Below are 27054 nucleotides of genomic sequence, written 5' to 3' on the forward strand. Positions count from 1 at the left end.
CTTGCAAGATCATCACCAGCCTGGATCCTTCCTTCCTGAGCTTAAACACGTGGCTAAGGGCTGCATTCGCTGGAAGTACTGGCTGTGCTGCTACAACTTTAGCATTGCACTTGGCTGTCTTTTCTGTACTAACTGAAAAATAAGAACAGCACCAGCAATGTTATGCTATGCATGGTAACGCCATCAGGAAAGCATTTCAGAAACAGAGTGAAAGGTTCTGCTACTTGCTGGAAAGAGATGAGTTTTGAGTCTGTTTCCTGATATTACAAGCTTGTCTGTGACAAATGATTACATTACTAAACCACATAAAACTTACAGCCTTCGACTCAGTTGTCAAATATATATTCTCCTAAGTATACCAGAGTATTTTTAAGTCATGATCACACATTCACACAATTCGGGTCTAGTCACTATTGTAAACACTTAAGCTATTATACACTCCCACTTTCTCAGAGTAATAAAATACCCCTCACAGGATATTCAATACTGATCAAATAGTACAGAGATTATGGTTTACTGGCATAATTTGTTTATTGTATGTGAGCATCAGTATATATTAGAGACAAAGAAAACATGACTTCCAGGACAAAGAAAAAAAACCTGGAGATTTAAAGTTTTGCTCAGTATCAATCATGGAGAACCTATAAATTATCTGCTGGAATGCTTTCATCTCAAAAGCTTGGCTTCTACAATTACAGAACACTGAATAATACAAGATGTTCTGGATCCCAAAAGCCACATACCTAAGATTAAACTGTAAAAGACCTGAAAAGACATTAGGTAAAATTTATAAACTTGTTTTCTTCTGAGACAAATTGATCTTATCTCCGAGACTCAAGGCCATGCCCTGTAAGGAAAAGAAAGGAAACATTCATGACATAAGGTACTTCAAAATAACTTTAGTTTGCCTATATTAAAATGAACGTTCCATATCTAGAAATCCATGAAGTTAGTGGCATGGAATCTCGAGTATTTCTAACTATTCATTTATTTATATACATTATAGTGCACACTTTCTTAGTGTTAGGTAAAGGCCAGATACACATCTATTATAAAAACAATGAAACTTCAACAAGCTAGCAATTGCTAAATCTGTTATCAATAGAACAGGCAGAGTGTTAAAAAAGTAAGCCTTTTGACCTCCCACCAATTGAAGGTATGCTGCCACTTGAGAAATTACAACTGTCAGTCCAGCTACTGAAATTCAGCTGTTTCAAGTCTCAGTGATGACAGTAACACTCAATGCACTAAAGCTATAAAAATTAATTTCATCACAGAACCATATTAATATTGCAAAGAAACTGAAGAAATCTCAAAAGAAAGTGCATGAATAAATCTACACAACCAATAGCAGAATAATTTCAAGATGAATCAAGCTGGCATATGTAACTGAATGCAGTCTTATGTAGAAGTACCACTGTACCCGTCAGAAACATTAAACCACTTCAAAATCTTTACAGTGACATGACATAAACTAAATGGTCTCTTTGAATGTGAAAACATTCAGGCAATCCTTTACTGTATGCTGTTTGAAATACTTTTATTGCTACATTGTTTTTTCTCATTGAACAGTTCCAAATGGTGTACTTTTTTTCAGCTGGAGGATAGAAGTTCTAAAACTCAGAGCATACTCATAGATGCACCTACAGAAAATAATCCTACTGAAAAATTTTGGGGGTTTTTTTTTAATTTTTTAAAAGAATCAGTGAACAGCAATTATATGCATAATATTTCTTTCTTGTGTGAAATTGAAATGTGTCATTTAGTAGGAAACAGATCATGGAACCATAGGAAGCATAGATAAAATAAGAAAATCTTGGGCAAAAGGTCCATTTTATGGTAATACACTGGGTGAAAAGAGTGGGATTATACCTAACTAGGAAAACATTCCTTCCTTACAAAAACTGTATAAGGTAAGTTTTAAAACTAAGGCTAAAGTTCCTATAGTCATCTTTCTTAAAATTTTCCTATTACATCTAGTACTACAAACTAATCTATGTCCAAAAATTTGCAACTTTTTATGGTGCTTTGTACATTCTCTTAAATATGACAGGAAGAAACAGTGCTCCAAATAGAAGCCACGTTACCTGACTCTTTGCACGGATTCGTATGTGACCCGTGACAGGCGCCTCTGGCCCAAGATGAATTGGCTTTTCAATGCTGACATTTGCAAGTGCATCTTCTCCAAATATGGAACGAGCATAGAGATTGGCTGCCATAAAGCCACAGTAGCCAGAAAGTGCCTATGGAAAGCATATTTCAACTCCTTAGAATAAAGGTCAAAATCCTTTAAACACATTTGAATCGGTCCTAGGTTAGCTAGGCAGGTAGCAGTATTTAACGTTCAGACTTCACATACAACATAGTGTAAAAGGTGAGAATCATGCACTGGAAAACAGTGAAGGCCTTTTACTAAAATTATTATTGTAAGAGAATCAATCTACAGCATTCAACAAGGCAAGGAAGGGTGGGAGTTTGTGGTCTGATTTACAAACAGCAAAATAGTAAATAATAAGCTAAACAGTAGCAATAATCACTATACTTATTTTGGCTACTCTACATATATTAGCTAATAGCTAATTATACCTACTATATACTAATAACAATCAAATAACAAATTGGGATTATTTTGCTTTATAACAAAAAGACTAAACTGTCAAAAGAAAGGTAAATTTTGACAGAGAAGGAACTTGGAGCTACTGAGAAAAACCTTTAGAAAAGAGATGGCTCCATCAAATCCATACTACAGCTTAGCTACTACAACTTAAACTAGACATTCTGATTCACTATCTGAGCAAGAAACAGTTGAAGCAAATAAGCAACACAGAATTTTGATAACATTAATTTGCTTTTATTCATTTCAGACCACTTATTTAAAAACTTTGAAGTTTATATACTACTTAATATTGTAAGCAAGCATCTCTAATAATATTAGCAACAAGTGCTAAACAAATTGAACAATAAAGCATACAAACATGGAAGAGTGTCTAAAAGTCTCAAAGCAACTCTCACCTTCTCTGGAGTCAGGCACTTCATATTCGTTGACTTCAGTATATGCTGTAGATATTCATTTAGATCAATGATATTTGTATTCACTGTAACCTTCAAGAAGGGAAAAAATGATAATTACTTTATTAGCACCTCAGCATTTCTGACACCATCTCTTCTTCAGGGCTTTATAAAGGAGATTACCACTACATTACTCCTTGAGTAACATCACATGCAGCAAGCTAGTAACACTTCCCATCATGTGGTGGTATTTAACCTCCTGCTATCCACTTGTTAAGAGTGAGAATTTCATGTTATTATCATAGTTTCTAAAATGCATTAGGTGAATGTCATATTCTGCTCATCACACACTCTCAACAGCAGTTTCCACCTGAGATACTTAAATCTAGTCTCAACTGCATACATGTAGCAAACAAGGTTACAGTTTATGTAAACTATCTTCCATTCTGTCTACTCTATCATAAATTATGTTGCTCTGTCCTATGAGATTGTCTCTCCCAAACCCTTTTTAACAGGTCTATAACTAACAGTTTCAGCATCCTCTAGTATTAAGCATACCCACCGTTCTGTTGGTCTCACATAGTACCCATAAGAGTATGCTAAAGGTTATTGGATAAAGTGAAAGTTGTCCCTGCCCAAGGCAGGTGGGCTGGACCAAATGCTCTGTAAAAGGTCCCTTTTCAACCTTAATGATTCCATTATTTTAAAGAACTGTATAGGCTGAGCAGCATAAATAACTCTGTAGTCTCAGCATTAACTTGTTATTTCACCTTTTAGCAGAAATGCATAGCAACCACCAATGAATTTAGACCCTTTCTGTACAGGAGGCAAGGCTCAAGCCACATACCTCTTTTGTAAGAAAAAAAGTAGTTGTATCACTAAGCTTGTGAAACAGATAAGATGGCTACAAGAGAATGAGTTACTTGAGGCCAACATCCAATGCAAATGTTGAATGAGGTTTATATAATGAGCTGATGTAACAAACTGACGTAGAAGAAGAAACAGAACTATACTTCATCAAGAAAAAACCCAAACAACATACAAAAAATAAAACTAACTTTGTTTTCCCACTCAAATTCTGCCCACATCTGTCTGAACTCCGCATCTGTACATGAAGCAGGCTGGATGTAATCCATGATGTCAATGTGAATATCACTGAGAACCACACAGTTTCTGTCGCTGGCTGCTCCAGACACATCATACACTGCAATATAAAACACAAACCACCTTAGTGTGTAAAAAATGTGAGTTTGAACCAAGTAAGAGTGCTCAGATTCGACCTGCCAGTTAGAAACAGTCAGCACTTGCTCAGTCTCATTGCTGACCTCTGTCCTCTTCAAGTGCTTTATCCAGTTGCCACAGAGCTTTCCATTAAGGGTACTGGTCGTTCAGGCAAGGCTGTCTAGCTCATTTCAAATTCAGAGACTTGGCTCCAAGTGCCACGCTGCTAATCATTAAAAGGCAGCAAGTTCTATTATTATTTAAAGTAAAAGCAATACAACTTTTACAAAAAACAACCACAAAATATACATATGCTGTAGAACATTTCTTTTCCTCTAGGAAGGAAGTGTTACTTTGGAGCTGATTAGGCAGTGAAGAAATGCTACACATGAATGTTAATTTCACGGACCAAATATTTTACTTACCAATATTACCAAAAATTATTCCATTTTCTGTTGAAGCCACTTTGACATTAGCTTTAATGTTTGCAAAATCATGTGGAGCAAGTGTCAAAGGAGATGGTTTTTCCACAAGTTTCAAGTCACCTGTGTAAAGAAATTGGAAGATGGGGATCAGGGAACATTAATACCATGAGTTTAGCTTTCGGAACAAGATTTTCTAAATTTTCTTGTCGTCCAATCCCAATGAGTTGCATTAAATACCACAATGAAGGTATTAGTTGATTTGGATATTTTTGGTTGGTTAATTTTTTTTTACAGTTAGCAACCTGCAGGGCAAAATAATTTACATTACATTAAAAACCCCAGTGAAAATGAATGCAAACACTGACTTAAATCATAGAATCATGAAACAGGATGGGTTGGAAGTGACTTTTAGAGATCATCTAGTCCAACCCCCCTGCTCAAGCAGGTCACCTAGATCAGGTGGCATAGGAATGTGTCCAGGAGGGTCTTGAAGACCTCCAAGGAAGGAGATTCCACAACCCCTCTGGGCAGCCTGTGCCAGGGCTCCCTCACCCTCTAAGTGAAATAGTTTTTTGTTATGTTTAAGTGGAACTTTTTGTGTTCCAGCTTCTTTCCATTACCCCTTGTCCTGTTGCTAGATACAATAGAAAAATGGATGCCCCAACCTCCTGACACCCACCATTAGACATTTATAAATGTTAATAAGATCTCCCCTCAGTCTCCTCTTCTCCAGACTAAACAGTCCCAGTTCCCACAGCCTTTCCTCATAAGGAAGATGCTCCAATCCCCTGATCATCTTGGTGGCCCTGCACTGGACTCTCTCCAGAAGTTCTCTGTCCCTCCTGAGCTGAGGAGCCCAGAACTGGACACAGGACTCCAGATGAGGCCTCACCAGGGCACAGTAGAGGGGGAGGAGAACCTCCCTTGACCTGCTGGCCACACTCTACTTGATGCATCCCAGGATGCCATTGGCCTTCTTGGCCACAAGGGCACATTGCTGGCTCATGTTTAGCTTATTATCAATCAGGACACCCAGGTCTCCCTCTGCAGAGATGCTCTCCAGCAGGTCAATCCCCAGCCTGTACTAATGCATGGGGTTGCTGCTGCTGAGGTGCAGGACTCTGCACTTGTCCTTGTTGAACCTCATGAGGTTCCTCTCCACCCAACTCTCAAGCCAGTCAAGATCCCACTGAATGGCAGCACAAAATGAGCTTTGGATTGAGTCAACTATTGAATTTCTAACAATCAGGAGATGGTTAATTCTACCTTGTGTTTTAATGACTGACAACATTGTAATACCTAATCCTACAGTCAAGCGTCTCAAAACCAAAGTTCAACATCCAGAGTTACATGCACAAAGCTATTTACAAACAGGTCAAAGTATCACCTTGATTTTGAATATAATTGCTCCCAGGAAACAGTAAGAGACCTTTTTTTACCCTAATCCATTAGCATGCGCTTTTAGCAGAGTCCCTAGTTCTGTCACACTGTGCAATCTGAGAACACAGCATGAACAGCACCAGCTCCACACACAGGAGTGATGCATCAAGTCAGTTTTTACAACGTATCTGAAGATGCCAAGTAGGAAATACAGCATTCTACTTTATTGTGCTGATAAATAGAAAAATACAACCTCTGAAGTAATAAATTTATCTCTATCATTTGGCTGACCAAATGATTTACAAAAGATTAGGAGGAAGACTATGCCCCTCCAGTCATACTTACATCAACTAAAAGAATGTAACATTCTTTCCCCTAGTATGTTATAACATATTTCAACTCCTGCCTCCAAAAATCAGAGACAACCAATAGGAAACTGGTTACTGTTCTTGGATTATTTGCTCCAGTTTCTCCCCTAAAAGAAGTAAATGAAGCCTCGGTATCATTCAAACAAGCCTGTAGTACAGCTGTTGGTGCAGCGTATGGTTTCAGTTGAGTACATCACTATTTAACTACTTCAGCCTGACTACAAGAACCACCTAGACAGATGTCTTTTTGTTGCCTCAGAGTTGCTCTGTGTCAGTTTGGATTTTGGCCTCTTGTTCTACAGCAACAGAACAACGGTGAATAAGTGTATCAAGAAGTCTGCTCATGTTTCAGGAAAAAGAGAGAAAAGAAAAGAAAATGTTATTTTTCTAGTGAAAAAAAACAGGAAAAAATTAAAAATGTGATTATAGTTTATATCATCAGATAGCACTGTCAGTGCCAATTTATGGGCCTTTTGCCATAAAAATGTATTTTTATAAGCATTCAAAAACATCTGTTGTAAACAGCAACTAGTTGGCACAAATTTGTAACTATTTACAAGAGTTTCAGAAACTCCTTACAACTGTGTGCCAATGGCCAGAACCTTACTGCTGCTCAGTGTTTGGTTTGTTTTCCTCATCACTCCTTACCCAGTGTAGCCAGCTCTAGTGTGCAGTTCTGCAGTGTGTCGCTGGTCTGGTTGACCACGAGCACATCCAGCACAATGTCATACTGATTGACGTGGACGTACGCCTCCGCGTACACAGGGTCCGAGAAACCTGTCAGCTGAGTGACCTGTGAAAGAAAACAGTTTTAAGGTATCTCCTGTCTCATAAACCAGTATAAAACATAGAATCATGTCAAACAATGACCAAAAAAAATAAGAATAAAGTACAAATAAATCCATTGCTCTTTAATATGAGCCATAATATGGAGTGCTGCATTCAGCTCTGGAGCCCCCAACACAGGAAGGGCATGGACCTGTTGAAGCGTGTCCAGAGGAGGCCATGAAGATCACTAGAGGGCTGAAGAGCCTCTCCTAAGCAGAAAGGTTGACAGAGCTGGGGTTGTTCAGCCTGGAGGAGAAAAGGCTCTGGGGAGACCTTACAGCAGCCTCCCAGTCCCTAAAGGGGCCTACAGAAAAGTCAGAGAGAGACTTTTTACAAGGGCATATAGTAACACAAAAAGGGGTAATGGCTTTAGACTGAAAGAGGGGAAATTTAGATTGAGGTTTGGAAGAATTTCTCCCTTGTGAGGGTGCTGAGACACTGGAACAGGTTTCCCAGAGAGGCTGTGGATGCCTCACCCCTGGCAGTGTTCAAGGCCAGGTTGGATGGGGCTTGGAGTGGGCTGGAAGTTAGTGAACTTTAAGGCCCCTTCCAACTCAAATCATTCTATGATTCTATGAAATCAAGCAGCTGTGCAAAGAGCTTTTAATTTTACAGAACTTACTACTAAGAAAAAAGGAAAAAAAAAAAAAGAAAATTGGAAAAAACATTGCAAAAAGAAATCACCACAAGTTCTGTCTAGAGAATACTTTTTAAAGAAGTTGTGATGTTTAGGAAATCTAAAGCTCGTGCCTAAGTCTTCCAAAATAAACAGTTTCATTGATTTATAGCTAAACACACAGTGACTGTCCATATTACTCATATAAACAAATTTTAACCTCCTTCATATGTCCTTTTGTGTACACATTACATTTCATCTGGAAAGGTTCTATAAACGTATTCTGAACTGAATTTACTTAAGTTCCTGAAATATGGACTGTAATGCCATTTACTCTCAAAAAGACCAGCAAGACAAAGAAATGGTGCTTTAAAACGAAAAGGTAACTTTAAACAGTAAAAAGAATTCACCCAGACTTCTGCAGATTAAAAGTCTGGGGTTTTTAACTCTAACTAATGCATAAATCAACAGAATTCTCCTCTTTGGACCTTCTATGTAGGTCCTGATAACAAGCACCAAAAAAGGTATAAAGAGTGAAAGAAGGATGCATTGCATTTGACAATAGGATATGGGAGGGTTTCTAAGCACTTATGACATCCCTGCTCCCCTCCCTGTGAGTTTTACTGGGCTCTTCAGACCAGCAAACTATTTAAATTTCTTCTCCATATTCCAGTTTCCAAGTCTCCTCCTTAAGTCTTCCCTTCCCATGTGAAGAAGGTGACAACCTTAAGCACAAGGGCTTTTCTCTTCATCCTGGTCCTAAGCAGGAAAGACTCAAGTCTTTACAATGAGCCAGCATAACTTGGTTCATCAGTTCCAGCCTGCGATTCCCAAAGCTGATCCTGTGCACTAGCAGCATAAAGTGTATGTAATTAAAACACTGCCTTTCACATTACCTTATTAAGTTTGGATGCAAGAGGATCAGCAGCCTCCTTCCTCTGTGTGTTTCCCATTGCTGCAAGCAGACTAAGCTGAAACTGGTCTTCTTTTGAGCTCATTTCGTTTTTAGCAGTAAGCTGCATGAAGGAAATGGGATCATCTGGCTGAACCGTCACATTCCTCTTCTCAGATTCTTTCTGCAGGAAGAGAAATATTCCCAATGAATTTCATTCCTTAGCACAGAAACACAGTCAAACAATGGCTGACCTACACAGAGTCAAATGGTGACATTTCAGGGACTAGCTTGGACATGAACATCTGTAAAAAACGCCACGTGTTTATGGTTGCACACTTACAACAACTCACCTTCTGGGAAAGTTTCTCCTCTTCTAGCTTGGCCGACAGCATGTGAGAGAGGGACTGCCTGCATTCTTTGTTGAAAATATCATTCATGAGAGGAGAGCATTCTGACAAAACCTTCAGACACAAGGAAATGCGATCCACATCGTCATCTGTAATTGGCTTCTTGGGAAGAGAGGACTTCCCCAAATGGAGAATAGTAGCCATCAGCAGCATAGCTTCAGCAATAAAGGACTGAGGAGGACAAAAAAGCAAAAAGAATGGAAGAAGTTACTGCATTTTACATAGCTTTACAGAAATGTTTATTTCTGACTTATTCACAGAAAGGTGCATATTAATCAAATCATAACATCTCTGAAGAGAATACTTAATGTTTTTAGTACTTGTTATCTAGAAACCAAGCAGTATGATTTACAGACCATCTAGATAGAGTGGTTGGAAAGCAGTAGGCCCTGTTTGTGACCCAAATTATCATTATTATGCAATCACATAACTAACACTTCACCTTAGACTTAACCCATTTTGCATTTGTTCAAAAGAGACAACAACCAGCTCTTCTTCCCAACTACAGTGAAAACACAATAGATGACTCACATTTTGTTTCTTCTTTTCCTGAACTAGTGAAATATATCGTAAAGCAATCTTAGTTAAAGTTGTAGCAAGAGAAGCTGCAACAAAGAAATCGCCATCAAGCAGGAATCCTCGTAAGGGAGGTCTGCAAACACAAAAGATAATCAGGAAGCTAGTCTTGGATGACACTCTTTAGCCTACTTATCTTCATACCTCAACATGCATACTGTACAAACAAAATAAACTTGAAATGCCTCAGAAGTGTTTTTTTTTTTTCCTCTAGAATTAGTTTCCCAGATGCAGAGATATTCACAAGTCATACAGCCATTTCCAGACAAAACAGGGACTGAAAAGTGTATAGTATAATAATTTCATTGTAGCTCTGAGATGATAATGACTAGTAAAGATGAAGTAGCCCATCTACAGTAATTCAGGAAATATAGCAATTATCCTAGCTACCTATAAACTGGAGCAAGTATTAAATAAAATAAGTTGATATTAAGGAAAAAAACCATTCTATGATCTAAAGGCAACTTCTCTGTATCTAATAAAAAACTGCGAGAGGACTTTATATCTAAAGAATCAACTAGAATTTAGGATACCACAATTAATAATGTTATTTTCATACACAGTAAGCTTTGATCACAAATCCTAAGCAACTAGGCAACTTCCTGTCACGTGCCATCTACTTAGGATAATACTTTAAAACAGTAATTACCTCAACTACTAAAATCTGTATGAGAGACAATACTGCTTACATGGAAAAAAAAATTAACCAAGTCCTGGCTTAGTATGAATATTAAATACCTGTCTTCTTCCTTTTTGGCAGGTCGGGAGCTACTGAGAGCACTCTGTGTTGCATAAGTGCCCATCTCTGTCACCAATTTCTGAGCTGGACCTACAGACACCTCTTCTTCAGGTTTTAGCTCACCAGCTTCTTTCTTGATTTCAGATTCCACTATTGGGATCTAGAAAGAAACAGAAAACAGTTGTTACAATTAATACAGAAAAAGAAAGACAGTTTTGTTCTGCAGAAGGTTTTAATAAAAATTATTTGCATTGTTAAGGTTTTTATAAGTAAAAGGTCAGTTACAGTGCAATAGCTTTGAGAGAATTTGAGGAGACAGGCAGATGATGAAATAGAAACAGAAGCCTCCTATCCATACAATAAAGCCCACACTTCAGATTATCTTAGATCCTTCTCAGAACAACCCAGATTTAAAACACTATTCCTTTCCTAGTCATATAATTACATTGTATCTTAAAACTGTCATAATTTTATGAAATTGATTTCTCATCTCTCTTAGCAGATATCACTTGTTCTGAGTACATGCTAGCTTCAGGTATGCTACTTTAAAAATAATAATGAATGAAGGCAAAACCCTATTTAGTTTTTATTTTCCATTTCTTGTGCACATGCCATTACCTATCACAAGTGCTCAAAACCCTGGTGCATCTTACTTGATTTTCAAAAACATTGTTTTCCTAGAAAACACTCCACACTAGTAAAACCCCAAAGAGCCAGCCTAATGTAAACACACCTCTCCAAGTGACCTGCGAACTTCTGTCATTACACTCTGTATATCCTCTTTTGTGCTGCAATATTCTCCAAGGATCCATAAAGCTCCTCGATAAATCCTAAGACAAGAACAATAACTTAAGTCATGCTTTCATTATATACTGAACTAGCATCAAGGGAAGTGATTTATGGTCAGGTGGTAAAGGCCAGTCTTGGCAAATTCAAAAGAACGCAACTGATAGAACGTGCGTTTGATCAAAAGCAAACATCCCTTCAGCCTTAGTAAACTAAGGAACAAGTATATCAAAATAGAAGGAGTCTCTGCTACAAATTTATTCTCATCTGTGTTAATCTGGATAATCTCAAAATTAAATTTCCTTATGAACATAACAAAATAATTCTACTGTATGCAATAAAGTCACCTGTAATTTCTCCAGTTAACTGAGACAAACAAATTTTTCCTTTGTACAAGAGAAAATTAAAAACAAGAATATGAATGAAGACTCTGGGCAAAAAAGCAAAGCTTCAGAGGCTTTTTTTTCCCCACTTAATGAGACGAGATGATGAAGATACAAGAGTCAATTTCCTGTGTATTGGAAGAATGGCAGAGTAGTGTCTTGATACACAGAAGTTCTAATAGGTCTTAATCTTTGCAGATTTATCAGAAAAGCAAGTTTTCAGAGCCTTGAAAGGTACTAAAGAAGCTCTGCAGACTACAAAGTCCAGTCTATGTTAGACTGGGTTTTCCAGTAAATGTACAAGTGCAAATTCCTGTTGAAATAACTCCTCAATAACTCCATTTTGACAAACACAACACTTCTGAGTTGGCTTTCATCACCAATGCTATCTTCTAACAAGTGGAAATACAATTATCAATTGCATCATAACAGTAAATATTACTTTTTCTTAATTCAATGCAATGAGCACCCAATATACCTATTGTACAAGTAGGCAAGAAGGACCTTTAGCTAGTAATCATCTACCCACAAAATATCACAGCTTCAGTTATTTTCCTTTGTGTGTAGTTTGAAAGGATTTTAGTACATCTTACAGGACAATATATACTTTCAATGCAAGCAAGCCACAAGGTGCTCCAACGTCTGATATCCTATTTTGTACTCACTTGACAGATTTAATGGCATGAAAGACTTCGAGCATCTTCTCAACAATAAGAGGCCTGAGGTTATCAAACCGCTGGATCGCTTCCCGCACAAACTCCAAGACATCAGCAGCTGCCGCTTCATTGTTATCACTAAGGAACTCCATCAGCTAGCACAAGAGTGAACGTGAGCACAAACAGCAGCACAGTTAAGTTTGTACAATAGTATTTTCCTTCTACATTCAGAAAAATAAAACTGCACATGTAACTCCTGTTAAACAAAGCACTAATCAAATAACCTTAAGTACATTCCAAACAATTACCAACTACCATAATCCCAAATCTGTTTTTCTCATGATACAAATTCTTGCACTTTTAAGTAAAGGTACTCTTCAGCTTACGTTCTTCAAAAATATTCCTAAAAAATACTCAGAAGACAAATAACTACAGCATCAAAAGTCCTGTATTTCTTTAGAAATCAAAAATAGTGCTGGTTTGTATGAGGCCACTATTAGAAACACCTCAGCTTCAGTTATCCTCCAGGATTCAGGTATAGCTCAGACATATTTAATGACAATATAATTAAACATTTGCATACCACTGGAATAACATTTGCAGCCATATCTGGAAACCGAACACTACAGGAATGCAGTGTACGAACAAGCAGCTGCCTGTACTTGTCTGTGTCTTCATGCTCTGTCACGTTATTAGTTTTAATCACTTCCTTCTTCAGAACAATCACAAGCTGCAGAAAAGATGAAATAAAATTGAAGAAAGTCTCATATTTTTCCAAAGAATAAAACCCAGCAGAACAAAACAAAAATAATATGTATTTTACCTCCTCCACATTTCTTGAAGAGACAAGGTCCAAAGCCAGCTGAAGGGTTTTTTTGCGCACTTCTAGATCTGGGGTACTCAGGACTCTGAGGATGTCCATAACTAGATCCTGAAACAATAACAAAATGCCAACTACTTTGTTGCTATAAATGATCTCCTTTCATAGAATTCTAATTTTCAGTCCTTGATGATTTTCAAAGACTTTCTGGATAGGTAATATAAAACTTACTGACAATAAAGGAACACATCCCAGCCACATAACTTAATGACAAACAAGCAAGATTTCCCACCCACCAGAAACTTCGTTTAAGTCATTCCATGCCAGTGTAAAAGTCTACCATGCAAGTCGCATCATTAAGTTTTGCAATCAAGAAAGCATTTTCCAACTGTTAATTCTTACACAGACAAAAAAAGCAGCAAGTCATACAAGTCCATCCAATGTGTTTTTACTGGAAACGTATCAGTAGAAGATTTAAACTTCAGAAGCACATTTTTCCATACATCACACCCACTGAAAGTTTCAGTGAGGGAATAAAAGCCTTCCACAAGCTTGCAGGAAAAGAGACAGCTCACATACCTGTAACACTCGCTCATGAGAGGGATGCTCTTTTAATTCAATCAACCGATCCAAAACAATCAGTTTCACGTTATTATCACTTTCTTTAATAATCAAATCTATGTAGCATTGGGCAGCTGCCTATAATTAAAAGGATCAAAATTTTTTTCTAAGTAATGAAGGAGAGAAACTTGAGAAATTTGTCAAGACACTTTCTACATCACTATTAAAGTAACTACTCAAAGAGTTGGCACAGAAGTGAAGCTCAAAACAGACTTGAAAAACTTTTTGCTCCACTGTAAATATCGACTTTACCACCATGTTACAAAAATTACATGGAAGGCGCACGATGGTATCAACTTACAACGCACACACTTGACTTCAAATTCAGAACAAGTCATCAAGAGATGTATTTCCTGTCATGCTTTAGGTCAGCTCTAAAGTACAGAGTAGGGCATGAAAAACGACTGAAAACAGTTGCCAATGTTAGCCTATCTGGATGTAGCTTTAACAACAGTTTCTATGTACAATATTCCTACTTCACAAAAATTACTACAGTAAAGCGAGGATGTTGGAATACTCCTCTTATCTTTCAAAACAACTATCTGAATGCTTTTACTCTTAATCTAGACATGCATATTCTATTTTTGAATTTTCCATACAAGTTCAAAATTTCTGTGTGATCAATTATACAAACATAATCTAGGAACCCAAGGTCCTTCAGTAATCAATGTAAATCTTCACTGCTTTAATGCTCCCATCTTAGTCAGAAGAGAATATTTATGAGTAAAGAAAGTAATTCAATCCCTGCAAATCCTCAGTGTTAGTCTGCTTTGGTAAGTATGTCAAGAAGATTGCAGGTTGGTACCAACTATTGTACAAAAAGTTTGCACAGTAATCAAGCTTATTCACTACCAAAGTGACATAGAGTCCAATAGCCACAGGCCTGCAAAATACAGCTTCAGTCTTTTTGTGTGATCACTTTTAAGAGATATTTAAAGGTGGTATTTCACAAGTGAAGAGTTAAACATCGTATTACTAAAGGTTGTGCTCTTTCAAAGCAGCAACATACAGCACACAGTATTCATTCCAGTGCAATAAAAGCTACTGAAACATCTGAAAATGCCACTTTTATACCTTGATTGCTGTTGGTGCACTGGACAGTGTAACTAGAGTACCTGCAGCTTCATACTTCACTGCAGGACTCGATGACTGCAGTAAGTTGTAGATACAGCGAATAAACCGAGCTCTCTCTGATGGATTCGCATGACAGACCTAGGCAAGAGGAACGATATATAGTTGCCACACGAAAGAAGAAAATAGCAATCATATAGTTCAACTGCTTCATTACCTCTCAACAAGGAGAAAACTAAGCAAAAGATAAAAAGCTTTTCTGGGTATAGGAAGTCTCATTCACAATTGTAAAATATAATTATAAAAGCTATCAAAAAGCTGTTCTCAATAATTCGGTGCAACGCTATAAGGTCTTAAAATCTCAGATCAAAACTAAGAGCATAAACTCTACTACTTTCTGTAACAGATTCCCTGCTCATGTCCATGAAGAACAGTCTGATAATACACAGTCCAGAGATACACAATCTGATGTTAGAGACATATTGCTCTATACCGCTCTGTATTGCTCTGCAGTAAGAGACCTGGGAGTCCTGATTAATAATAAACTGAACATGAGCCAGCAATGTGCCTTCGTGGCCAAGAAGGCCAATGGCATCCTGGGATGCATCAAGTAGAGTGTGGCCAGCAGGTCAAGGGAAGTTCTTCTCCCTCTCTACTCTGCCCTGGTGAGGTCTCATCTGGAGTCCTGTGTCCAGTTCTGGGCTCCTCAGCTCAAGAAGGACAAGAGAACTTCTGGAGAGAGTCCACTGCAGGCCACCAAGATGATCAGGGGAATAGAACATCTTTCATATGAGAAAAGGCTGTGGGAACTGGGGCTGTTTAGTCTAGACAAGAGGAGATTGAGGGGAGATCTTATTAACATTTACAAACATCTAAAGGGTGGGTGTCAGGAGGTTGGGACATCCCTTTTTTCTATAGTAGCTAGCAACAGGATGAGGGGTAATGGGAACACAAAAAGTGTTTTGAGAGACAAATCTTACTCAGCTTACTAAATACTGACACATTCCTGACATGGATCAGATGACAACTATAATGCCCTTTCCAGACAAGACTCTAACCCTTTTAAAAAGCAGCCTAATATAACCTAACAAGTGTATTTACTTTAAATGTGCCACAATGTTTTCCTTTTACCTTATAAATTAGTTCAACAATAACCAACTGCAGTATGTCACCAAATGTCTGGACTTGGTCAATACAGGTACTCAAATAATCCAGAGCTCTATCCTGTATGCAATAATAAAAGATAAATTATTGTAAATTCTTATGAGTTTGCTCACTAAGATATATTGTAAAACAAAATACATTTTAAAGATCATCATATAAACCAGCACACATTCAATCTTTCAACTTGAAATTCAAAACAACTTATGAAAACATTGTAAACCTGAAAAGCTAATTAATCCCTTCTGTCTACAGATGGCAAAGAGAGAGAGACAAAACTAACGGTAATCAGGCACAAAAGCCAATTGCCTGTAGAGCAAACAATCGAAAACACTTAACAGAAATTGCCATTTCTTTCTCATGACTACAGAAGTCATAAAACAGTAGGTAAAGGAGCAATTCTAAGCTCACTTGGCAAAACTAATTAGTTTTCAGCACCAAAACATATGCCTTCACCAAATACAGTAATTTTCCTTTAGAATAAAGACAGCATTAAGGCCTACTTAAACTTTTTCAGTTATCAAATAGTCCACAAAAGAGTTCTATATAAATTTTAATATAAACAGTTTATACTATCAACAAACTACCTAGGTCACTTTAAAAGTGTTTAAAACAAATTTAAGGACAAGAATCCTTACCTGATCTGCATGAATTAGCATCATAAATGCATTTCTTTTGCAGCTTGCATCTTTCTCATTCACCAAGAAATCATGGATCAGCTCAGGAGCATCAGGTATAAGGTGTTCAAAATTTCTTTTTTAAAACAAAATAATCATAATTAAAAGAACAACTGGTAAGGAGCAAAACCAAAGGCTTAAGGGCATATCCTACAAACAAGCATTTACAAAAATTCCAACGGTGCATATTGGCGATAAACAGCTTTTGTGTAGCTACTTTGAACCGTAAACCGACTCAAGGAGCTTTAAAAAATTATCACAACAGCTAAGACATTATCCCATCAATGATTTTTGTTTAACAGTTACATTCATGATCACGGGACTGGAGCATCTTCCTTATGAGGAAAGGCTGCAGGAACTGGGACTGTTTAGTCTGGAGAAGACGAGACTGAGGAGAGATCTTATTAATATTTACAGTTATCTAAATGGTGGGTATCAGAAGGTTGGGGCATCCATTTTTCTGTTGTATCTAGCAACAGGACAAGGGGTAGTGGGATGAAGCTGGAACACAAAAAGTTCCATTTAAACATAAGATAAAACTATATTATTGTGAAGGTGAGGGAGCTCTGGCACAGGCTGCCCAGGGAGGGTGTGGACTCCCTGTCTCTGGAGGTCTTCAAAACCCGCCTGGACACATTCCTGGTGACCTGATCCAGGTTGACCTGCTTTGGCAGGAGGTTTGGACTAGATGATTGCTAAAGGTCCCTTCCAACCCCTACCATTCTATGATTCTACGATTCAGCCACACTGTTCAGGTAAGAACTGCAGTAATGTTTAGTACATAACTGCAGTATCTGATGAATGTCTCGCTTCAAATAAATGTATATATGCATATTCCTATGAGGATGACTCTGTATTTATGATTGTGGATAATCGTTACTATTAATAACATTTAGATCACCACATGAGGCATTTGCCCATACAAATTAACCTGCCATAAAGAGCTCAGTCACATCTGAGAACGCAGCAGCAGTACCTTTTGCTGTTCCAAAGAACTCCATTAAATAGAGGAGAAAAAGGAAACCAAGAAAAACCCCAAACCCCGAACACCACAACAGTGATTAATAAATGTTCATGAGATTCCCAAAACTATTCAGATCACTAAAGCTAGCCTTGGTCTTGTGCACTCACAACTTTAAATTCTGGCATTTACCTATAAATGGTGTAAATCGCAAGAACCGCATTTCTGCGCACATAGCTGTGCCGATGTTCTAGGCACGCACGGATGGCTGGCATCAAAGGCTCCAGCAGCTCTGCTTCTTTCAGCTTACAAAGAAAACGAAGAGTGGAGCCTCGAATAAATTCATTCGGGTGCTGAAGATCCTAAAATCAACAACAAACATATTTGAAATTCCAGACTCTTCAGTCTAATTGTTAAGCTCAGATGAATGCACTTGCTAGCCTTCTCACACTCTACGAATTCCCAACAACCACAACACCACCTCACTGTCTTCTTGTGAACCACCTTTTCAACACACTGCTGCCCCACAATATTTAAAACTTACAGTCAAAATCTGTGGGATTTTTTTCTGTATTCTCTGATTACTGGGGCTGTGAAAGCTCACCCTGCAGTTGTGCCTGCACACTGGATACTAACCTCTAGCGTGTACTAGTTCCTCTCTTTCTGACCCAGTCCCAAAGAAGCTGAAGGACCTTATTATCTTTGTGAGGGAGTGTCCTAAATACACCACAATGAAGTTATTCCAAAAATAGTGTCCTTTTATGACTTGTGGCTTATCCCAAGACACTATGAAGATGGTGATTAGGTTACCCCTCATCTTTGAGGTTCACTGATTTGGAAACAAAGAGCACTAAACTTTTGATAACTTGTAAAAGAGCACATAAAAACTCCCTGGTAGTAAGTCTGCTCTTATTTACAATTATCCAGTTCTGAAGCACTGAGACATAACAGTTGGGAACGAAATGCTGAGCATAAACCATTTTTATGTTTAATAAATAAAACAAATTGACATACTTTCTATGAAGATCCATATGGGAACATAAGAAATAAACAATGGGCTACCTTTCTGTATGCATCGCATACAAGGATCATTTCTTGCAGAAGCCTGCCATCTGGAGTTGTCTTTGGCACTATCTCCCAAAAAACAAGCAGCAGTTTTTTGATGGTATGATCTTGGAGAGGCAGCACAAAACGTATGATGGTCATCAGAAGGCCGGGTAGTTTTTCACCATTCAGAATCATGATGATTACTTTCTTTAAGGCCTCTGTCTTCAACTTGACATCTCCTTTCTCTAGAGGAGAAGGAAATGAAATCAGGAAGGCTAACAGGTCACAGGGAGTTTAACAGGAATACTGATCATCAGTATCAGAAGACACAAACACCCTGTGAAGGGATGTAATATAGTATATCAATAAAATTCACACCCTTACTTCTACAAAAAAGATGATATGGATCCTGGTTACGAAAGGAGACAAAGGCTCATCTTCAAAGCCCTCCTTCCAGAGTGCCCACTACAAATAAGTATGAGGCACTGGCGACAAGGGACTTCAACAAACAATTTCCAAAAGGGGAAAACCCACTAAACAAACCATCAGCTGCTCCACCTGCAGTAGGTAATGGAAATCGTAGGAAGAGGCGATAGGTGCTTGTTGTGGGTGACTCGCTGCTAAGGGGCACTGAGAGACCCATCTGTGGAGCAGGTAGGGAGTCAAGAGAGGTGTGCTGCCTGCCTGGAGCCAAGATCAGGGATGTGGCCGAGAGAGTGCCACGGCTCGTCAGGGATGCAGGCTACTACCCCTTACTTGTGTTCCATGTAGGTATGAATGATGACATGAGGCATGACATCTCCAGGATCCAGATGGATTTTAAATCCTTGGGGGAGCAGGTAAAAGGTAGAGGGGCTCAGGTTATTTTCTCCTCTGTCCTGTTCACTAAAGGATGAGTTTGCAATGGAAAAATCAGCCAAGTGAACTCCTGGCTGAGAGACTGGTGCCGGTGGGAAGGCTTTGGGTACTTTGACAATGGATCCCTCCTTGGGGTCTACAGCTTGATAGGACGGGACGGGATTCATCTCTCCCATAAAGGGCACTGGATTATTTGGGAGTAGACCAGCAAATTTAATAAAGAGGTCTTCAAACTAAGGGACTTGGGGGGTGGGGGGAGAAGCAAAACAGAACAAGCTGTCCCCTCTAGCTGGGAAACAGGGCAGGACAGGGAATGCAATAAGTGCCCTTCATCTGCACACTGGGCTGAGATACGCAAGGCTGACCACCCTGAGAAAGAGCCAAACCAGGGAGGAACCTCCTGCACCCATCCAGGGAAACCTGTGTGTTTGAGTAAGCCCCTGCGCTGCCTCTACACCAATGCACACAGCCTGGGGAATAAGCAGGAGGAACTGGAGATGTGGGTGTGGATGTGGGGCTACGACCTCATTGCGGTCACACAGACATGGTGGGACAGCTGCCATGACTGGAGCACAGCCATGGAGGGTTATGTATTGTTCAGGAAAGACAGACTGACAAGGTGTGGAAGTGGAGTTGCTCTCTATGTGAGGGAGCAATTAATGTGTTCTGAACTGTGCCTGGGTGGGGATGAGGAGCAGGTAGAGTGCTTCTGGGTAAAAATTAATGGCCAGGGCAAGGCAGGTGATATTGTTGTAGGAGTCCACTACAGGCCACCTCATCAGGAGGAGGATGTGGATAAGGCCTTCTACAAACAGCTGGGAGCTGCCTCACGATCACAGTCCCTGGTCCTCATGGGGGACTTCAACCACCCTGATATTTGCTGGGACAGTCACACAGCCAAGCACACGCAGTCCAGGAGGTTCCTACAGATTGTTGACAACAACTTCCTGTCACAGATGATCGAGGAACCAACAAGGAGGGGTGTGCTGCTGGACCTGGTACTGATGAATAAGGAGGGCCTGGTTGGGGTTGTGAAGGTTGGAGGCAACCTTGGCTGCAATGACCATGAGATGGTAGAGTTCAAGATCCTGTGTGGAAGAGGCAGAACACAAAGCAAGACCGTGACCCTGGATTTCAGGTGAGCCAACTTTGGCCTCTTCAAAGATCTACTTGGATGGATCTCATGGGATATGATTCTAGACAGAAGTGCCAATGAGGGCTAGTCAATCTTCAAGCATCACTTCCTCCAAGCCCAGGATCAGTGTGTCCCAATGCGCAAGAAAGGAGGAAAAGAAGGTAGGAGGCCTCCATGGATGAGCAAGGATCTGCTGGGACAACTCAGGCAGAAAGGAGTCATCTCCTTGGAAACAGGGGCTGGCTTCTTGGGAAGAGTATAGGAACATTGCCAGGGCATGCAGGGGTGCAACTAGGAAGGCTAGAGCCCTTCTAGAATTACATTTAGCCAGGGATGTTAAGGACAGGAATAAGGCATTTTTCAAGTACATCAGCAGCGGAAGGATGGTGAGGGGGAATGTGGGCCCGCTGCTGAACACTGAGGGTGTCCTGGTGTCTGAGGATGCACAGAAGGCCAAAGTGCTGAATGCCTTCTTTGCTTCAGTCTTTACGGCCAAGGCTGACCCTTGGGAAGCCCAGTCCAGCAAGGATAACAGGATGGCCAGGACAGCAGAGGACTTGCCCTGGGTGGAAGAGGAAGAGGTTAAAGACTTGTCGGCCAAGCTTAAGGCTCATAAGTCAATTGGTCCTGATGGGATGCATCGTAGAGTGCTTAGGGAGCCGGCTGATGTGATTGCTAAGCCTCTCTCCATCATCTTTGAACAATCATGGAGGACAGGTGAGGTGCCTGAGGACTGGAGAAAGCCCAATGTCATGCCAGTCTTCAAAAAGGGCAGGAAGGATGACCCAGGAAACTACAGGCCGGTCAGCCTCACCTCCATCCCTGCAAAGGTGACGGAACAACTCATCCTGAATGTTATCACTGAATATATGAAGGAAAAGATGGTTATCAGGGGGAGTCAACATGGCTTCACCAAGGGGAAATCCTGCTTGACTAACCTGATATCCTTCTATGAAGGCATAACCAGCTGGCTAGATGAGGGGAGAGCAGCGGATGTCATCTACCTTGACTTCAGCAAGGCTTTTGACACTGTCTCCCATAACATCCTCATCAGAAAGCTCAGACAGTGTGGCTTGGATGAGTGGACAGCGAGGTGGATCGAGAGCTGGCTGAATGACAGAGCCCAGAGGCTGGTGATCAATGGCACAGAATTGAGTTGGAGGCCTGTAGCCAGTGGAGTTCCACAGGGATCGGTTCTGGGGCCAGTCTTGTTCAACATCTTCATCAACAACCTGGATAAGGGGACCGAGTGTACCCTCAGCAAGTTCCCTGATGACACCAAACTGGGAGGACTGACTGATTCCCCAGAGGCTGTGCTGCCATTCAGTGGGATCTCAACCAGCTTGAGAGTTGGGCAGAGAGGAACCTCATGAGGTTCAACAAGGACAAGTGCAGAGTCCTGCATCTGGGAAGGGGCAACCCCCTGCACCAGTACGGGCTGGGGGTCGATCTGCTGAAGAGCAGCTCTGCAGGGAGACCTGGGAATCCTGATTGATAATAAACTAACCATGAGCTAGCAATGTGCCCTCGTGGCCAAGAAGGCCAATGGCATCCTGGGATGCATCAAGAAGAGTGTGGCCAGCAGGTCAAGGGAGGTTCTTCTCCCTCTCTACTCTGCCCTGGTGAGGCCTCATCTGGAGTCCTGTGTCCAGTTCTGGACTCCTCAGCTCAAGAGGGACAGGGAAGTGCTGGAGAGAGTCCAGCGCAGGGCCACCAAGATGATCAGGGGATTGGAATATCTTTCATAGGAGGAAAGGCTGTGGGAACTGGGGCTGTTTAGTCTGGAGAAGAGGAGACTGAGGGGAGATCTGACTAACATTTACAAATATCTAAAGGGTGGGTGTCAGGAGGTTGGGACATCCCTTTTTTCTATAGTAGCTAGCAACAGGACAAGGGGTAATGGGATGAAGCTGGAACACAAAAAGTTCTACTTAAACATAAGAAAAAACTATTTTATTGTGAGGGAGCCCTGGCACAGGCTGCCCAGAGGGGTTGTGGAGTCTCCTTCCTTGGAGGTCTTCAAGACCCGCCTGGACATGTTCCTATGCGACCTGATCTAGGTGAACCTGCTTCTGCAGGGGGTTTGGACTAGATGATATCTAAAGGTCCCTTCCAATCCCTACCATTCTATGATTCAATGAAGAGGAATCATGAGGCACTTCAAGAATAAGCACTGAGTTCAGACTCAATTCTAGGATCAACACACCAGATTTACCTAAGTACAACAAATTTCATTGAATGCTTAAATGTGAGGCTTTAATACCAGGATACTACAATGTAATTGGATGTGTACTAAACACTAACACTGCCATTTCTGCCAACAAGTGCACTAACTAAACAATAACTTGTTGCTCATCATTACATTGATTTAATCTTCCTTAGCCCCAACAGGTACTACTTCAAACAGAAAGACAGAAAAAAGATCTCAAAATTTGGCGCACACTGAGCGGAAAAAAACAAAAAACTCCAGCCAAAACAGGTAACATAAACATCATGAAATTTCTTAAAACACAGGAAACAGAAGAATGTAAACATTTCAAAAATCAAAGGAACAAAATAAACACAAAACTGTTGAGTTTTAGTTCATAAAATGTAAACAATATTCTATGAAAGGCACAATGAGAAAATGTGAGAATAATTCAGGTAAGATGGAGTATCCTTCAAATTACTGTCCACTACTTGCCTAGGTCATTTTTTAAGCTGATTTCAGATGGTGGTTCTGAATCCATTGGAACATTGATTAAGGTGTAGCACACATTCTCTGCAGCAGTCATTGTTCTTGGTTACAACAGTTCTCTCAGTGGAAGAATTATTTTGACACAAATATCAGACAACCTAAAAAAAAAAGCAAACAAGGCCATCCCAAAGTTAACAGGTTTTATTAACAGGTCACATAAAAATTCGTTCATAACTGACTTAACAAATTGTTGGGTTTCTTGTGAAGCCACATTCAAATGCCTTCTCAGCTTTCTGTTATGCTAAAATATTTCTGTTAGCACCAAAAAAATGAAGAGCAGGAAATTTCCCAAAGACAAAAAAACCCCCCACCCTTAACCAATAAATGAAAGAAATCTTTCCAATACTTAGGACATGGAGACAATACAAGCGTACAGGCCCCTGAATGAAGCCGAACAGATGCAGCAGCTTTTCCCTCTTCTAGCCAATCCCTCATCCTGGCTATATATTCCCACCACCCTCCTGCAGTCCTTTGCCTCGCCAGGTGAACTGAACCAAGCTGCAACTTCAGATGAAAAACAACACAGAAAAAAACCCAAAAAAAACCAACCCAGAGTTTTTGTACTTGTTTAACAAGTTGAATCAGCCTAAGAAGGCAGCTTTAAAGATGAGTATGAGAGTCAACAGAGCAGAGACCGAGGACATGGTGGAGAGGGACAAAGGACTGCCCTTTTACCTGCCAAGGATCATCAGGGTAGCTCAACTCTACTGTCTAACTACTTCCCTAGATAGTAACAAGGAAAGTATTTTTACAGTGAAAAAGTCTGAGGTTACAGATCTATTAAAGCTGCTGTGGCTGACAGCTCAAGATAACAAAATTAGTAATTAAGTTCAATCCTCACTCTCTCGTTTGTTTTTTATAGAACAGACATCTAGGATCAAATCAAATCTTTTGTTCCATTTCTTACGTAATGAAAAATGCTCAAGTTCGAGCTAGCTCAGTTAACACTAAGATAGCACACTTACAAGCACAGCAAACTGTTACTTTTTATTACATGAACACTTTTGTATTTTCTACAGAATATGTGTCAAAAATTTACAGGAAAAGTTACTTTCTCTGTGCTTTTATTGCTCTAAATTTTCTGGAAGTCTTAGACTGAGTTTAACAAATCATTAAAACAAAAACATTTTAAACTTTAAATCATTACACTACAACATCAGTTAAATATTGTGTAAAACCACACTTGTTTTAAACAGTTATTATTACTAACCATTATTACTAAGAGAGCCAACAGAACTGAACAGAATGGTCTCCATCATTTACAAAAAGAAGAAAACATGAAGCTCTCCAACTCAAAGCTGTGTTTTCACTGCACATCACTTCTTCTCAGAGTTAAATGATCTTGAGCAGTGCCATACCTCTGTGACAGAAAGCTTTCAATAACATGCTAGTTTAAGAAGTTATCACCTGGACACAGTCAGCTTCTACTCCACATCACGTCTCTTATTTGTCCAGAAAACTTTTGAGATACAAACCTTGTAAACTCTCCACGTCTACCTTATTTTTGAAGCAGTAAGAAAAATAAAGTTGAACTGACCAACAAAAAACAATTCCCAGGCTGGTTCAAAGCACTGCCCCACCAGTTGCTCTGAGGAAAGAAAGTGAAGGTGAGACATGGACTTGCAATATTTGAATAAAGGGCTGAGACACCACACAAGCAAGTACTGGCTCCAAAGTCCCTTTTCCCATCAAATGGGCACCTGGAGAATCTCAGGCTGAACAGCGAGCAGGTAAGTTGTGCTAACGTAGGCTGCAACCTCTTTCTACCCAAGAACTAAAACAGTACCACAGCTACTACCCCAGGAAAGAATGGCAATAACTTTTTTTAAAAATGCCTCTTTCTGTTAAGAAAATTAATTTTTATGGACTAGATCCTTCAAGATTGCTGCTTACAGTATCAATGGCTCCTCCCATTTAGAAATATGACTGTTTTCTGCCACAGCAGCAGCTTTTTGCGTAGTTTTTCCATACTGTTATCCAAAACTCCTGACTCAAAGCCCTGCAGCTAGCACCTTCGCCTCCAATAACTCATGCAGACCATAAAGCAGATGTTTGTGAAAAGTAGTCCACGTATCTTTACTCATACAAAGACTTCAACTGCAGAAACTCTCTAAAAAATCAGACAAACACGTCTCCGAAACATGAGAATGTGGAGTGTATTTTATGCTCTGAAAAATAAAACTCTGCTAATATGCAGAGCTGGGAGGTATGATGGGGAGATCTACCACCAAGTCTTGAAATCACAGTTTAATCTTACAGAGAATTGCCAAAGACACCTAAGGTGCTACTCGACTTCCTCAGCAACAAAATTTTTAAGCATCGCTATAAGGAAACTGAAAGTTACACAGTATATACAATACAGAAAAACAAAAAGCCACGCCTGCTCTCCAGCCACATCTTTGAGGAGCTTTATGACCTGGGGTACCTTATGAATCAAAATTCTGGGAAATCAAAATTTCATTGATGCACGAAGATCTCCCTCTTAATTTTCTAGGTGATCACTTTTCGGTCAAAACACCTGGCATTTTCCTCTAAGAGGTAAAACTGAACACTCGGATGCCACCATTTGCCAGCCATTTCCCGGAATAAATTCGGAGATCTACAACACCACACCACCACCGCACGTCTCCAAGAGGCCGTGACACAAGGTACTCCAAGCCCTAAACCCCCGAGGCCTGTGGCCTCCCGTCAGCAGTGCTGAGGGCTCTCCTGAGGGATCCACCCAGAAGGATGCTGGCGGGGCTGTGAGGCCTCAGGCCTGCGGGCCCCATCGGAGCGGCAGCACGACTACAGTCCCCACTGCCCTGCACCCCCTCCTTCCCCGGCGCCGCTGCTGCTTCGCAGTCATAAGGCTCCGTACCCAGCGCTGTGGCGGCCCGACCCGGTCCGGTCGAGCTAGGTGCGGTGCGGAGCTCCTGCCCGCGGCGCTCCCGCTCCGGCGATGGCTGACGTGGAGCCGCTCGTTTCCCAGGCCACATCGATAGTACGGCGGCCGTGGCGGGACACTCCTCTCGCCCGCACGGCAACGCGAAAGGGGCGGGACAGATCGTGGCGTGCCAAGGTTGCGCGCGCGAGCGCCACGAGGGCGGGAGGCGGGGCACGGGGCCGTGGGGTGCAACGTCAGCGGGGCGAAGGGGGCGGCAGAGGCGGGGAACACGCGGCCCCCTGCCCCAAAACAGGGAATTGGGGAGAGGGAAATGAAGGGCGGGGGGCGGAGGGAAAGGAGGGGGGAAGTAGAAAAAAAAGTAGGAAAAGAAAGGGGTAAAAAAGTAGAAAAATAACAGGAAAACTGAGAAGGAAAATAGTAGGGGATAAATAATGATAGAAAAATAATTTAAAAAAAGACAAAAGAAAAGCAGGTTGACCTAGTGTATAAAACCAACTACACGCCCTGGAATAATTCTTTGTTAATATGTTTTTTCATGATGGAACTACCGAAATGGATTCCTGCTTCTGGAAGGGGGTTGGACTAGATGATCTCTAAAGGTCCCTTCCAACCCCTTCCATTCTATGATTCTGTGATTCAACACAGTATTTAGAGCCTGTCCAGGACAGCCCCATGCTTTATAAATTAATAAAAGACAAGATGTAAGTTTTAGGGTTTTTTTTATAAGTACATTGAGCAGGACACAATGAGTGTGTCCTGTGTGAGTTCATCCCAGACTTGCTCTTTTCAA

General features: G+C 40.4%; 1 protein-coding gene across 1 annotated transcript; it reads right to left on the reverse strand.

Annotated features, from left to right (window-relative positions):
• Positions 1–506: 506 nt before the first annotated feature.
• On the reverse strand, positions 507–26365 carry COPB1 (COPI coat complex subunit beta 1). Its single transcript, XM_062000089.1, has 22 exons — positions 26238–26365; positions 23324–23475; positions 18663–18892; positions 17793–17962; positions 16601–16715; positions 15933–16025; positions 14805–14942; positions 13689–13808; positions 13113–13220; positions 12873–13019; positions 12299–12444; positions 11198–11294; positions 10464–10624; positions 9681–9801; positions 9093–9320; positions 8744–8923; positions 7052–7196; positions 4656–4775; positions 4068–4213; positions 3013–3102; positions 2088–2243; positions 507–847 (listed from the first exon to the last, which is right to left on the reverse strand). Exons 2-22 carry the CDS (start codon positions 23412–23414, stop codon positions 788–790), a joined length of 2862 nt encoding a protein of 953 aa, XP_061856073.1. The 5' UTR covers positions 23415–23475; positions 26238–26365; the 3' UTR covers positions 507–787.
• Between the last annotated feature and the right edge of the window lie 689 nt (positions 26366–27054).

Source organism: Colius striatus, chromosome 7 (genome assembly GCF_028858725.1).
Source record: "Colius striatus isolate bColStr4 chromosome 7, bColStr4.1.hap1, whole genome shotgun sequence".
NCBI classification, from domain to species: Eukaryota; Metazoa; Chordata; class Aves; order Coliiformes; family Coliidae; genus Colius; species Colius striatus.

What these genes read in the sequence shown, in the direction of transcription:
- COPB1 (XM_062000089.1), bottom strand. Translation starts at nt 23,414, where the DNA reads ATGACTGCTGCAGAGAATGTGTGCTACACCTTAATCAATGTTCCAATG. An exon ending in TTGCATCCAAACTTAATAAG is followed by an intron (nt 7,197 to 8,743) that starts GTAATGTGAAAG and finishes TTTCTTTCACAG; the next exon opens with GTCACTCAGCTGACAGGTTT. An exon ending in GAATCCGTGCAAAGAGTCAG is followed by an intron (nt 848 to 2,087) that starts GTAACGTGGCTT and finishes TTTTCCTTACAG; the next exon opens with GGCATGGCCTTGAGTCTCGG.